Genomic DNA, 15139 nt, shown 5'->3' with positions numbered 1-15139 from the left:
AATGATCTGGACGAGACTGCCAAATCGAGGCAAAGGTAAGCATCTCTGGATTAACTAATGTTTGCTAAATGAATGAATGAATCAATTGGCTACATTTCACAATACCGTTAGCAAAGGTGTCAGCTAGAGATTACATGCAGGAGCTTGCAGTGATTTGTAGTTTTGCATGATGTCTACATTGACGCTATTTAGCATTTCATAAATGAGAGTAAATAGAGCTGAACATATTGCTAAAAGTCACCTTGTGCGATAGAGACCTACATGGTTTTTTTTTATTTATTTTATTTTATTTTACCTTTATTTAACCAGGTAGGCAAGTTGAGAACAAGTTCTCATTTACAATTGCGACCTGGCCAAGATAAAGCAAAGCAGTTCGACAGATACAACAACACAGAGTTACACATGGAGTAAAACAAACATACAGTCAATAATAAAGTATAAACAAGTCTATATACAATGTGAGCAAATGAGGTGAGAAGGGAGGTAAAAGGCAAAAAAAGGCCTTGGTGGCAAGGTAAATACAATATAGCAAGTAAAACACTGGAATGGTAGTTTTGCAATGGAAGAATGTGCAAAGTAGAAATAAAAATAATGGGGTGCAAAGGAGCAAAATAAATAAATAAATTAAATACAGTTGGGAAAGAGGTAGTTGATAGGGCTAAATTATATGTGGGCTATGTACAGGTGCAGTAATCTGTGAGCTGCTCTGACAGTTGGTGCTTAAAGCTAGTGAGGGAGATAAGTGTTTCCAGTTTCAGAGATTTTTGTAGTTCGTTCCAGTCATTGGCAGCAGAGAACTGGAAAGAGAGGCGGCCAAAGAAAGAATTGGTTTTGGGGGTGACTAGAGAGATATACCTGCTGGAGCGTGTGCTACAGGTGGGAGATGCTATGGTGACCAGCGAGCTGAGATAAGGGGGGACTTTACCTAGCAGGGTCTTGTAGATGACATGGAGCCAGTGGGTTTGGCGACGAGTATGAAGCGAGGGCCAGCCAACGAGAGCGTACAGGTCGCAATGGTGGGTAGTGTATGGGGCTTTGGTGACAAAACGGATTGCACTGTGATAGACTGCATCCAGTTTGTTGAGTAGGGTATTGGAGGCTATTTTGTAAATTACATCGCCAAAGTCGAGGATTGGTAGAATGGTCAGTTTTACAAGGGTATGTTTGGCAGCATGAGTGAAGGATGCTTTGTTGCGAAATAGGAAGCCAATTCTAGATTTAACTTTGGATTGGAGATGTTTGATATGGGTCTGGAAGGAGAGTTTACAGTCTAACCAGACACCTAAGTATTTGTAGTTGTCCACGTATTCTAAGTCAGAGCCGTCCAGAGTAGTGATGTTGGACAGGCGGGTAGGTGCAGGTAGTGATCGGTTGAAGAGCATGCATTTAGTTTTACTTGTATTTAAGAGCAGTTGGAGGCCACGGAAGGAGAGTTGTATGGCATTGAAGCTTGCCTGGAGGGTTGTTAACACAGTGTCCAAAGAAGGGCCGGAAGTATACAGAATGGTGTCGTCTGCGTAGAGGTGGATCAGAGACTCACCAGCAGCAAGAGCGACCTCATTGATGTATACAGAGAAGAGTGTCGGTCCAAGAATTGAACCCTGTGGCACCCCCATAGAGACTGCCAGAGGTCCGGACAACAGACCCTCAGATTTGACACACTGAACTCTATCAGAGAAGTAGTTGGTGAACCAGGCGAGGCAATCATTTGAGAAACCAAGGCTGTTGAGTCTGCCGATGAGGATGTGGTGATTGACAGAGTCGAAAGCCTTGGCCAGATCAATGAATACGGCTGCACAGTAATGTTTCTTATCGATGGCGGTTAAGATATCGTTTAGGACCTTGAGCGTGGCTGAGGTGCACCCATGACCAGCTCTGAAACCAGATTGCATAGCAGAGAAGGTATGGTGAGATTCAAAATGGTCGGTAATCTGTTTGTTGACTTGGCTTTCGAAGACCTTAGAAAGGCATGGTAGGATAGATATAGGTCTGTAGCAGTTTGGGTCAAGAGTGTCCCCCCCTTTGAAGAGGGGGATGACCGCAGCTGCTTTCCAATCTTTGGGAATCTCAGACGACACGAAAGAGAGGTTGAACAGGCTAGTAATAGGGGTGGCAACAATTTCGGCAGATAATTTTAGAAAGAAAGGGTCCAGATTGTCTAGCCCGGCTGATTTGTAGGGGTCCAGATTTTGCAGCTCTTTCAGAACATCAGCTGAATGGATTTGGGAGAAGGAGAAATGGGGAAGGCTTGGGCGAGTTGCTGTTGGGGGTGCAGTGCTGTTGACAGGGGTAGGAGTAGCCAGGTGGAAAGCATGGCCAGCAGTAGAAAAATGCTTATTGAAATTTTCAATTATGGTGGATTTATCAGTGGTGACAGTGTTTCCTATCTTCAGTGCAGTGGGCAGCTGGGAGGAGGTGTTCTTATTCTCCATGGACTTTACAGTGTCCCAGAACTTTTTTGAGTTAGTGTTGCAAGAAGCAAATTTCTGCTTGAAAAAGCTAGCCTTGGCTTTTCTAACTGCCTGTGTATAATGGTTTCTAGCTTCCCTGAACAGCTGCATATCACGGGGGCTGTTCGATGCTAATGCAGAACGCCATAGGACGTTTTTGTGTTGATTAAGGGCAGTCAGGTCTGGGGAGAACCAAGGGCTATATCTGTTCCTGGTTCTAAATTTCTTGAATGGGGCATGTTTATTTAAGATGGTTAGGAAGGCATTTTTAAAAAATATCCAGGCATCCTCTACTGACGGGATGAGGTCAATATCCTTCCAGGATACCCCGGCCAGGTCGATTAGAAAGGCCTGCTCGCTGAAGTGTTTCAGGGAGCGTTTTACAGTGATGAGAGGAGGTCGTTTGACCGCTGACCCATTACGGATGCAGGCAATGAGGCAGTGATCGCTGAGATCTTGGTTGAAGACAGCAGAGGTGTATTTAGAGGGGAAGTTGGTTAGGATGATATCTATGAGGGTGCCCGTGTTTAAGGCTTTGGGGAGGTACCTGGTAGGTTCATTGATAATTTGTGTGAGATTGAGGGCATCAAGTTTAGATTGTAGGATGGCTGGGGTGTTAAGCATGTTCCAGTTTAGGTCGCCTAGCAGCACGAGCTCTGAAGATAGATGGGGGGCAATCAGTTCACATATGGTGTCCAGAGCACAGCTGGGGGCAGAGGGTGGTCTATAGCAGGCGGCAACGGTGAGAGACTTGTTTTTAGAAAGGTGGATTTTTAAAAGTAGAAGTTCAAATTGTTTGGGTACAGACCTGGATAGTAGGACAGAACTCTGCAGGCCATCTTTGCAGTAAATTGCAACACCGCCCCCTTTGGCAGTTCTATCTTGTCTGAAAATGTTGTAGTTTGGAATTAAAATGTCTGAATTTTTGGTGGTCTTCCTAAGCCAGGATTCAGACACAGCTAGAACATCCGGGTTGGCAGAGTGTGCTAAAGCAGTGAATAGAACAAACTTAGGGAGGAGGCTTCTAATGTTAACATGCATGAAACCAAGGCTATTACGGTTACAGAAGTCGTCAAAAGAGAGCGCCTGGGGAATAGGAGTGGAGCTAGGCACTGCAGGGCCTGGATTCACCTCTACATCGCCAGAGGAACATAGGAGGAGTAGAATAAGGGTGCGACTAAAAGCAATAAGAATTGGTCGTCTAGAACGTCTGGAACAGAGAGTAAAAGGAGGTTTCTGGGGGCGATAAAATAGCATCAAGGTATAATGTACAGACAAAGGTAAGGTAGGATGTGAATACAGTGGAGGTAAACCTAGGTATTGAGTGATGAAGAGAGAGATATTGTCTCTAGAAACATCATTGAAACCAGGAGATGTCATTGCATGTGTGGGTGGTGGAACTAATAGGTTGGATAAGGTATAGTGAGCAGAACTAGAGGCTCTACAGTGAAATAAGCCAATAAACACTAACCAGAACAGCAATGGACAAGACATATTGACATTAAGGAGAGGCATGCTTAGTCGAGTGATCAAAAGGGTCCAGTGAGTGGAGAGGTTGGTTTAGGGTCACGGCGATTTAGACAGCTAGCCAAGCCAACCGGTAGCAAGCTAGCATAGGATGGAGTCTGTTGTTAGCCACCTCTTGCGTTCGGTCAGTAGATTAGTGGGGTTCCGTGTGGTAGAGGGGATTAATCCAAATCACACAACAACAAAAATAAGAACAATAGATATAGTTATAGAGGCCTGAGAAGAAAACATAATAATTCAAATAAATAAATTGTCCGATTGTCTATTCAGATAGCAGCCGGAAAGACAGCTAACGGTTAGCGGGCCGCAGATGGGCGTTCCGGTAACGTCGCGACAGAGGAGCCAGCCGGATCTCCTTCAGGTAGATAACGTCGGCAGTCCGGTTGTGAAGGCCCGGTGGGGCTCCGCGTAGGCAGTGAAACGGGTCCGGATAGGTGACTGCAGCCCAGGAGTGAGTGATGGAACTCAGGCGTGATTGACGGAGCTGGCTAGCACCGGAACAATCGATGTTTGCTCCGGAATCGACGAAAGCCGACTGTCACACGGATAGCAGCTAGCTAGCTGTGGTTATCAAAACAAAACGCCAGGGTAAGCCCACACGAAGCATAGCCTTTATTTGAAGTGTTTCTAAAATCCCCTATGGGAAACATGAATGGTGAAAAAAACTATTGCTTTTGTGGGTATTATGAAACCTCCACTGTTGGGCTCTATGGTCTCAAGGTTGAAAAATCATTTTTTTAACCTGACTCCTCCCCTTCATCTACTTATTGAAGTAGATTTAACAAGTGACATCAATAAAGGATCACCTGGTCAGTCTATGTCATGTAGACAGTGAGCAACAGAGACTAAACTACATGATGTCGTAAAATACCATAATTGTATTCATTTCACCTTCTGATATCTGGGTACTTTGCAGCCAAATCAACTATACACAAGTCCATGCTAGGTAAAGCTCCGCCTTATCTCAGCTCACTGGTCACGATGGCAACACCCATCCGTAGCACGCGCTCCAGCAGGTGTATCTCACTGATCATCCCTAAAGCCAACACCTCATTTGGCCGCCTTTCGTTCCAGTACTCTGCTGCCTGTGACTGGAATGAATTGCAAGTTGGAGACTTTTATCTCCCTCACCAACTAACTTCAAACATCAGCTATCTGAGCAGCTAACCGATCGCTGCAGCTGTACATAGTCTATTGGTAAATAGCCCACCCATTTTCACCTACCTCATCCCCATACTGTTTTTATTTATTTACTTTTCTGCTCTTTTGCACACCAATATCTCTACCTGTACATGACCATCTGATCATTTATCACTCCAGTGTTAATCTGCAAAATTGTAATTATTCGCCTACCTCCTCATGCCTTTTGCACACATTGTATATAGACTCCCCCTTTGTTTTCTACTGTGTTATTGACTTGTTAATTGTTTACTCCATGTGTAACTCTGTGTTGTCTGCTCACACTGCTATGCTTTATCTTGGCCAGGTCGCAGTTGCAAATGAGAACTTGTTCTCAACTAGCCTACCTGGTTAAATAAAGGTGAAATAAAATAAAAAAATGTTTAAAAAAATATATACATTTCTCAAGGTCAGCTAGTACGGCGCAGACGAAATGTTCAAATACTATTTTCTTCCTGGATTGCCAGATGGGCAGGGTTTTCACCTTTTTGACTATTCTATTGGTTCTATTGTACCAGACAAGCTCAATCAAGCCCAGAAAATATTTCAAAATTATTTTAAATAGTATTTGAACCCAAGTCTGGACTGAGGAGTCCGGAGGATCCACTGAAATCCGTCCTCTACCTAATAACCATTATGTAAAGTCAGTCTAGTAGCTAGACCATTATCCTTCCCACACCCAAAATACTAAAAAATAGAAAAACTCACTGTTTTCTTCATCTTTTCAATAAAACTAGTCTCTTGAGTAGAAGGTGCTCTGAAAGAAAAAGGAGACAAATGTTATGCACTTCCAAAGTCTATAAAGAAAATCTTGCACTGGAACAATTATTCTTTCACCACTATCTGCTGGGACATAAAACACAGCAAACCAATGATGCTTTTCACAAGCAAGAAAAGCACACATGCCTAGTACAGGGAACAAATGGTCACTTTTCACACTAATGGTTTATCACCACACTATGCAAAATAATGGGAATGTTACAAGCATGTCATTGGAGGACCCTCAAACTTTTCTATAGCCTCATTGCCAGATCTGTTTGTGTTTTAGCCAACATTGCTTGGTATGACAGTGAACAACACAACAGAGGAGTTGACTAAAAGAACGGCAGGGTATCTTGTTTAAAACCTCTTAAGGATCTCTACAGATAGGTGTCCCACCCACTGAACGGTTGAGCTAATGTGCGCTAATGCGATTAGCAGGAGGTTGTAAAGTAAACATATCTGATATTGTCAGAAAGCTTAAACTCTTGTTAATCTAACTGCACCTGTCCAATGTACAGTAGCTATTACAGTGAAAGAATACCATGCTATTGTTTGAGGAGTGCATAGTTCTGAACTTGAAAAATGATTGGCACATTTGGGCAGTCTTGACAAAATTTTGAACATATATGCAATGGTTCATTGGATCAGTCTAAAACTTTGCACATACACTGCTGCCATCAAGTGGCCAAAATCTAAATTGCGACTGGGCTGGAATAATACATTATGGCCTTTCTCTTGCATTTCAAAGATGGTACAAAAAAAGTTTCTCTTCTTTGTATTAACTTTTACTAGATCTAATGTGTTATATTCTCCTACATTAACTTCACATTTCCATAAACTTCAAAGTGTTTCCTTTCAAATGGTATCAATAATATGCATATCCTTGCTTCAGGTCCTGAGCTACAGGCAGTTAGATTTGGGTATGTCATTTTAGGCAAAAATTGAAAAAAAGGGGCAGATCCTTAAGAGGTTTTAAGAGCCTATTCTCACTACGAGAGATTGCTTAGAGATTGAGAAAATACCATCGGCTAGACCTTTTACTGTAATGTAAACTTGTTAACTTGTCACCTCTCAACCGTTACTTCTGGAGGAAGCACGTGTCACTGGCCCCACAGTTGCCCCCCTCCAAGCAAGGCAGTGTTAAAAAATTGTCTCACTGAGTCCAACACTCCTACAATAAACATCATAATAGCAGAGCAGTATTTTTAAAACAGCTGAAATGTTTAGACATTTTCCTAATATTTTATTACATTCTGAAAATGTAGGCGTAGCTTTAAAAAATAAATACAACTGTCAATGGTTCTTGGCTGGCTGCACTGAGCCAAGTAAAACAGCTATTCTCAACTCCCCAGTGAATTATCCACTTTTTTTTGTCACAATTAGCTTTTACCACATGTAATGATTTGCATTATATTGATAAAAATAACACCTGGTTTGTTCTAATTTTGTAAGGTAGGCCTACTCTACTTTTATAGGCTAACGTTACATGTTAGCTTTAGTAACTGTGCTTTTGTATTGAAGCTAAAAATGTAATGAGTGTACAGACGTGAAAATAAACCCCGTCTGCACATGCTTGTGAATTGTTGCATTATTCAAGAGTGCAATATGGTTAAGATGAAAAGTTGCTTGCATAGTTGAATAGTTTGTTAAGCATGCTTTACTGGCTAGTGACTATACTGGGATATTTACCGTAAATTTAAGCTGCAGAGCAAGACCGTTCATTGCCCCCGAACCCTCTCTTGGCACATTGCTAATGTAAATTTAAAAAGGTTATGTACATATTATGAAAATGTAAATCTCGTCACGGTCCTCTGCTACAACTCTTCAACGTGAATATGCCCCAAGCCTAGAGTTGACTGATGTCCTCTATCTCTTAAGTAAACACAGAGTATTGTAAAAGGTTAAGCGGGGTAAGGTGTTTGGCAAGGCCAATGATGAAACAGGGTCCAATACAGCATCCTCCCTGTCCTGGCATTCTTTTAAAAGGATATTTTCCTCAAAAAACATGAGTATTTCATGAATTAGTCCCCTTGATACAGTCCCCCCCAAAGTGTCCATGTCAGCAGTTAAGTTTTCAAAACAGAGCACTTTCAATAAAAATGGAAGTGTTTTTTTCATCATATGATGCATTTTGCATCATCATCACACTTTCTGCTGCAAAAATATCCCTGGCTGTAACATGACTCACATAATTTTGTTTCTCTATTTCTTCATTTCCTTTCCAATTTACTCAAGTGTTACTGTCAGGCTAGGGTGAGTAACTTTCAGTGAAGTATGACAGGCACGCAAGCTTGCAAAACAACCTTTTTAGCTCAAAAGGGTCGCTTTCGGTCTTGACTCTTTCCCATATGTCAAATTTTTTGTAAATGTAAATTGACATTTAATGTCAAGGATTAACCTTGAAAGTGTCCATAATGCAACATTTGACTATATGAGAATGTCCACAATGCATATTTCCTTTTGTATTCACATTTGAGTAAAGATGGTGTGAAGCTGACAACTTGCAAATACATAAAGATGTGAGAGCTATCCCATTTTGTACCATAATGACACAGTCTAAAAGGGGAACTGCACTTTAGACTGGCCTCATTTTAGATTTAGTTAATTAAGAAATGCTAGTGGCCATGACTGAACTCAAATGTGAGTTGGTTTCGGGTTTGATGTGGGTGTCCCGTGTGTGTGTTCGCAGTTGGGAAGATTTAGCTAAATTATTAGCTTCAGCCATATGGAATTGTTTTAGGATGGTCAAACTAATGATCCTTTAGCTATTTGATTTGATTTTTAGGACCCCTTAAGGTATCAAACAATCATTTTGATACTGCTATTAACCCATAGAAACGCATTGAATAACAGCTTCAAACATGGATAAACAGATCGTCCTTAAAATCTGAAGTGCCTGTCCTATATCTGAGAGATACGATTAGGAAACTATATGTTTTTGTTACATTTAACCCCTTATTTTAGGCACAACACTAACTCTTAAAAAAACTTAACCAGCTACCTTCAGACTGGTCTTGTACGTGTTTGTGAAAGACTCATCTTTCCACAGAGGGGTCAAATTAGTGTGTAGCACAAACCGTTCAGACTGAAGTTGGCAGATCGGATGTACCGACTTCAGAAGAGTCCTGTGATGTTTGTGGGAGCCGTAGAGCAAAACAGAGAACGCCATCGTGTTCCTCACATCTTTCCATTGAGGTGTTATAATAGCTTGGACGATACAGATGTTTGTGAGAAAAGATTTTCGGAACGTTGCATGGTTTGACAAACACCGCTCTAGCTCTGCCACCTTTCACTGCAGTGGATTGCGATACAGCCCATGCAACAACAAAAAAGATCTCTAGGTTAAACTGACGGATTTTGATGGGGATTTTTTTTTTAATGATGCTAATTTGATTAACGCGAGGCCGCGGACTCTAGGGGGTTAAAAGCAACTAACATATGTATCCTACTGTAAACCTCAGTATCTCTGAATTTAGTTTCATCATTGCATTCTGTTCATTTATAAAGCCCTTCTGTGAAAACTCCTACCCGACATCGTTACTAACCTATAGAAGCACGAGATTCCATACCCTGTCACAGGAATGGCTAATTCTTGAAATTACTTCTGTCACTACAGATTTAGGTCTCTGTCGCTACAGATCGCACCTCACTAATGGAAGAATCGTCAGAATACTATATCATCAGATTGTTGGTAGATGACCTCTTCACAAAGGAATTATTATTTTTCTATGACTGTGTTTTTTTGTGCATTTCCCATGCTCGTCTTGATTGTGTAATTGCTTGGTCTAGTCATGCAGAGCTCAGTCAAAAAAGAGACCTTGGCCTCAATGGGACTACCCCTGCCTAAACTAAGGTTAAATAAATACATCTGGGGTTTGAACAAATAATAATAAAAAAGACACCGTCTCATGCTGGGGGGGATGCAGCAGAACATGTAATCTAGAGTGGTCACACACACACACACACAGGGAATGCTGCACCTTTCCTCCAAACGTCAAATGAGTGGACAGCTGAAGTATTCTATGCGATGAAATGGGCACAGACAATCACCAACAGCAAACATGAATTACAAATTAGTAGGTATAGGCTAGTCTGAATGATTTTAGACAATTCAGTAGTGTGTAAACTGAAGCATCTTAAAATCAGTTGAGTGAGAGCCGAGTAAGGTTTTTGGTAAAGACTGGGAAATAAATGCTTGTTCTCAACTAAATGCCTTCTGGCCCTATCCCCCTCTTGTTCACGCTCTCTGTCAAAAGCCAACTGTTACAAGTACCCATGATATTCAATAGGTTGAAAATGGTGGAATGTAAGAATTTATAGGCTAATGCCTCTCGAATCCTTTTTTCTTTCCCTTCAAGCGTAACTTCTGTGGCGTCACTCTTTGTATGTAGATTCTTCCCTTTAAAAAAAGGCATGGATTAGTTACTGTTAGACGATGGTTTCAATGGTCTTGAAAGGTAAAATTCCCAAACACACACTGTACAGTGTTCTGCGAAGACATGTGCAGCTTCGCTGAGCAGCTCAAGCCCTTGGTTCACCTGGAGAAGATTGACCCCAAGAGACACATGTCAGAAGGGGTGTGTTATGACAGGCAACTTCCATTGGCTGTCATAGACAAAGTGGAGTTTTTATTACTGGGTTGGGTTTCGGGCTGTCCCCGACTAAATGTATTTTTCCATATAGAAACACACCCTATGTGTTTTAATGAAATCTACTACATCCACTCAACTACATCCACTGAGCTTGTCTGATGCTTTAAGCTTACGGTTTGATGAAATAACAAAAATTCCTTAAGAGGGCGCAAGAGTTCTAGATAACCAGGATAAAAATAAAAATGACCTTACCCAACTATTCTACTCCCGCTCTTGCAGATTCTGCCATTACTCCCCTGAAGTTGCCGGTAATAGGCTACTACACGAATCGGCTGCAACATTTCTCATGTGGAATGCCAATTTCTACCGATCGGCATGCCAGTTATCGTTTTCATATGCACATTTTTGTGAAACAGCTTCATTTAATTTATAATAATTGTCTTCATATCTCAAAATCATTGTCATGTGGTTTATCAAAATTCTATCCAAATCTAAATTTAAAACAATACCCTGATAAAAATAAATATCCTATAAATCACATTGACTACATATGGCCTGTCTGCAACGAACTTGCTCTAGCAAACTTGGTCAAAATATTCTGCCCCAGTGAACTCGGGACAGACACAGCTGTAGGCTATTTGCGCAAGGGATCAAAAGCAGTGCTCGACTTGGGCAGGAGCTCACCAGAACGGAGTACCAGCACCTAAAATGTTCTACTGCTTAAGCTCCTGTTCCTCTTATAGAACATTAGCTCAAAAGTATTGTGGAGCTCCTGCACCTAAATAAAGAGTATCAGCACCCAAAATGAGTACCAGAAATGATTTCAGTCCAAGTCAAGCGCTGATAAGAAGTAATCAGGTTGGCATATATTTTATGTTTCCACTGGATCAGAGCATGACATTACTCCCTTTCACGCTAAGTGTGCAAAATATGTTTCAAATACACTGAGGAACTATTGTAATTGTCAAAGGATGTAAAAACAGAGTTTGTTCGCTTTGAGAAGCTCCACAGGTTATTAGTGGTGATGCGTTAAGCCAATTAGAAAAACTATCAGATCCCCAAGTGGGCATGTTTATATGCCTTCATTTGCGCACAGGCCAGGTAGCCTATATGCCTACTTCTATGCGTGTATGTCGTTACTCAACATTCACAAGTGTAGCATAAGTTGTGTACTCTGCAAACAATGTGTCCACTCCAACAATGAGAAAGGGAAGACTGGAATAACATTGAATTCATGAACAGAAACTACTGTAACAAACATTGTAGATTAGAAATTATAGGGAATTAACGTTAAATGTACTATTGGTGATATATGTAATGAGGAATTGATATACACTAACAATCAAACGCAAACAATTCACACAATGAAGTTATGAAACAATGAATGTGAACAAATTGGCAGGAGAGAGCAGTACATTGTGCATCTTGGCGCATAGTCAATACGACGTCTGCATTGGCCATGCAGCGCATGTACGGTGATATGGCCTCAGCAGAAATGAGGGGATTCATACTTCTTGCGCTTCATGGAGCAGTGCAGAGCTGTTGTCAAGGAAGTGAGTGTGTGTTTATATAGGATGCACCACCCCCACCTACAGTGAACCAATCATGTAAACACAGAGCTATACAGATTGGGCTGGCCATGACAGGGTCTTCCAGGACAACCTTGTACGTGGCTTGATTCATGCGTTCTTCACAAAGTAAATCTGCCGATTCCAGCCTTGCTTAAGCACCCCAGATCTTCACCGACCCTCCACCAAACTTCACAGTGGGTGCAAAACACTGTGGCTTATAGGCCTCTCCAAGTCTCGCACCCACTGTGAAATTTGGTGGAGGATTGGTGATGATCTGGTGGTGCTTCAGCAAGGATGGAATCGGGAAGGTTTGTCTTCGTGAAGGACGCATCATCTTGTCCATGACACCAGTATTTTACGGTATCACAATTCCAGTGGGTCAGAAGTTTACATACACTAAGTTGACTGTGCCTTTAAACAGCTTGGAAAGTTCCAGAAAATCATGTCAAGGCTTTAGAAGCTTCTGATGGGCTAATTGACATAATTTGAGTCAATTGGAGGTGAGTCATCTGTACAAACAATAGTATGCAAGTACACACCATGGAACCACGCAGCCGTCATACCTCTCAGGAAGGAGACACGTTCGGTCTCCTAGAGATGAACGTACTTTGGTGCGAAAAGTGTAAATCAATCCCAGAACAACAAAGGACCTTTTGAAGATGCTGGAGGAAACAGGTACAAAAGTATCTATAGCCACAGTAAAACGAGTCCTATATTGACATAAGCTGAAAGGCCACTCAGCAAGGAAGAAGCCACTGCTCCAAAACTGTCATAAAAAGCCAGACTACGGTATGCAACTGCACATGGGAACAAACATCATACTTTTTGGAGAAATGTTCTCTGATGAAACAAAAATATATTACTGTTTGGCCTTAACGACCATTGTTTTGTTTGGAGGAAAAAGCCGAAGAACACCATCCCAACCGTGAAGCACGGGGGTGGCAGCATCATGTTGTGGGGGTGCTTTGCTGCAGGAGGGACTGGTGCACTTCACAAAATAGATGGAATCATGAGGACGGAAGATTATGTGGATATATTGAAGCAACATCAAGACAGTCAGAAAGTTAAAGCTTGGTCGCAAATGGGTCTTCCGAATGGACAATGACCCCAAGCATACTTCCAAAGTTGTGGCAAAATGGCTTAAGGACAACAAAGTCAAGGTATTGGAGTGGCCATCACAAAGCCCTGACCTCAATCTCATTAAACATTTTGTGGGCAGAACTGAAAAACCGTGTGCAAGCAAGGTCTACAAACCTGACTCAGTTACACCAGCTCTGTCAGGAGGAATGGGCCAAAATTCACCCAACTTATTGTGGGAAGCTTGTGGAAGGCTACCTGACAAGTTTGACCCAAGTTAAACAATATAAAGGCAATGCTACCAAATACTAATTGAGTGTATGTAAACTTCTGACCCACTGGGAATGTGATGAAATAAATAAAAGCTGAAATAAATCACTACTGGCACCTGTGGAACGGTCGTTAAGACACTAACAGCTTAAACGGTAGGCAATTAAGGTCACAGTTATTAAAACTTAGGACACTAGAGGCCTTTCTACTGACTGAAAAACACCAAAAGAAAGATGCCCAGGGTCCCTGCTCATCTGCATGAACGTACAAGGAGGCATGAGGACTGCAGATGTGGCCAGGGCAATACATTTCAATGTCCATACTGTGAGACGCCTAAGACAGCGCTACAGGGAGACAGGACGGACAGCTGATCGTCCTCGCAGTGGCAGACCACGATGTAACACCTGCACAGAATCCGAACATCACACCTGCGGGACAGGTACAGGATGGCAACAACAACTTCCCGAGTTACACCAGGAATGCACAATTCCTCCATCAGTGCTCAGACTGTCCACAATAGGCTGAGAGAGGCTGGACTGAGGGATTGTAGGCCTGTTGTAAGGCAAACCCACCGTCGCTGGACCAGACAGGACTGGCAAAAAGTGCTCTTCACTGACGAGTCGTGATTTTGTCTCACAAGGGGTTAAGGTCGGATTCGCGTTTTTCGTCAAAAGGAATGAGCGTTACACCGAGGCCTGTACTCTGGAGCAGGATCAATTTGGAGGTGGAGGGTCTGTCATGGTCTGGGGCGGTGTGCCACAACATCATCGGACTGAGCTTGTTGTCGTCGCAGGCAATCTCAACACTGTATGTTACAGTGAAGACATCCTCCTCCCTCATGTGGTACCCTTCCTGCAGGCTCATCCTGACATGACCCTCCAGCATGACAATGCCACCAGCCATACTGCTCGTTCTGTGCATGCTTTTCTACAGGACAGGAATGTCAGTGTTCTGCCATGACCAGTGAAGAGCCTGTATCTCAATCCCATTGAGCACGTCTGGGACCTGTTGGATCGGAGGGTGAGAGTTTGGTTGAAGCATTAGGTTGCAAAAAGGATAAACTGGGTTGCTTTCATGGAGGGCTGGCTTGAACTGTGAGGTTGACCACACAATTTATTTTCATAATGAGCCAAATCTATTGGTTTTCTCCCCAAAGTTCCAAAGGAAATGAGATCTATTTAATAAACACAAGAGACCAGCAAAATGGATCAAATAGTCGGGCAGTATAGCAGGAAAAGCGGCATCTAGTGGTCAAAACCTGGTACTGTCACTACTTTATGGTGAACTTAACGACTTAAACTACTAGTCTCAACTAAAAACTTGACCAGATTCACAGGGAATACTTTACATAGTAAGGAAAAGCAATACTCCAAGCCACAGCTTCATACTAATTGTCAAACAGAGAATTGATACTGGTTCTAGAGTTGGGATTGGGGGCCCGTGGGTGGCTTTTGTGAAAAAAATATTCAAACCTCTTACTCATTGGTAGCAAGAGGTTTGGTCCAAACTATTCCTACCAGAAAAGATACACTTTAAATAAAAATGTCCAATTTGGAGACGCAATCAATTAGCTCAATTTCTCAGCAATCATGTTTCATGACAAAATAATGTTTCATGACTTGGTAACAGGAATTGCATGTATTTCCATGACAGAATACAAAATACAATTTGGACTGAAGTTTCAAATACATACAACTTAAGGTTACATCAC

General features: G+C 42.1%; 1 protein-coding gene across 3 annotated transcripts in view; it reads right to left on the bottom strand.

The window, feature by feature from the left end:
* porb (P450 (cytochrome) oxidoreductase b) overlaps positions 1 to 15139 on the bottom strand; it is a 55568-nt gene that overhangs the window by 11938 nt on the left and 28491 nt on the right. For all 3 annotated transcript variants that reach the window (XM_021581864.3, XM_021581863.3, XM_090218079.1), the window contains exon 3: positions 5865 to 5913. In XM_021581864.3, coding sequence (XP_021437539.1) covers positions 5865 to 5913 — 49 coding nt within the window. The remainder of the gene's footprint in view (positions 1 to 5864; positions 5914 to 15139) is intronic.

The sequence above is a fragment of the Oncorhynchus mykiss genome, chromosome 24, assembly GCF_057628025.1.
Source record: "Oncorhynchus mykiss isolate SJ-2025 chromosome 24, ASM5762802v1, whole genome shotgun sequence".
Taxonomy (NCBI): Eukaryota; Metazoa; Chordata; class Actinopteri; order Salmoniformes; family Salmonidae; genus Oncorhynchus; species Oncorhynchus mykiss.
This window is presented reverse-complemented; position numbering and strand designations above follow the sequence as displayed.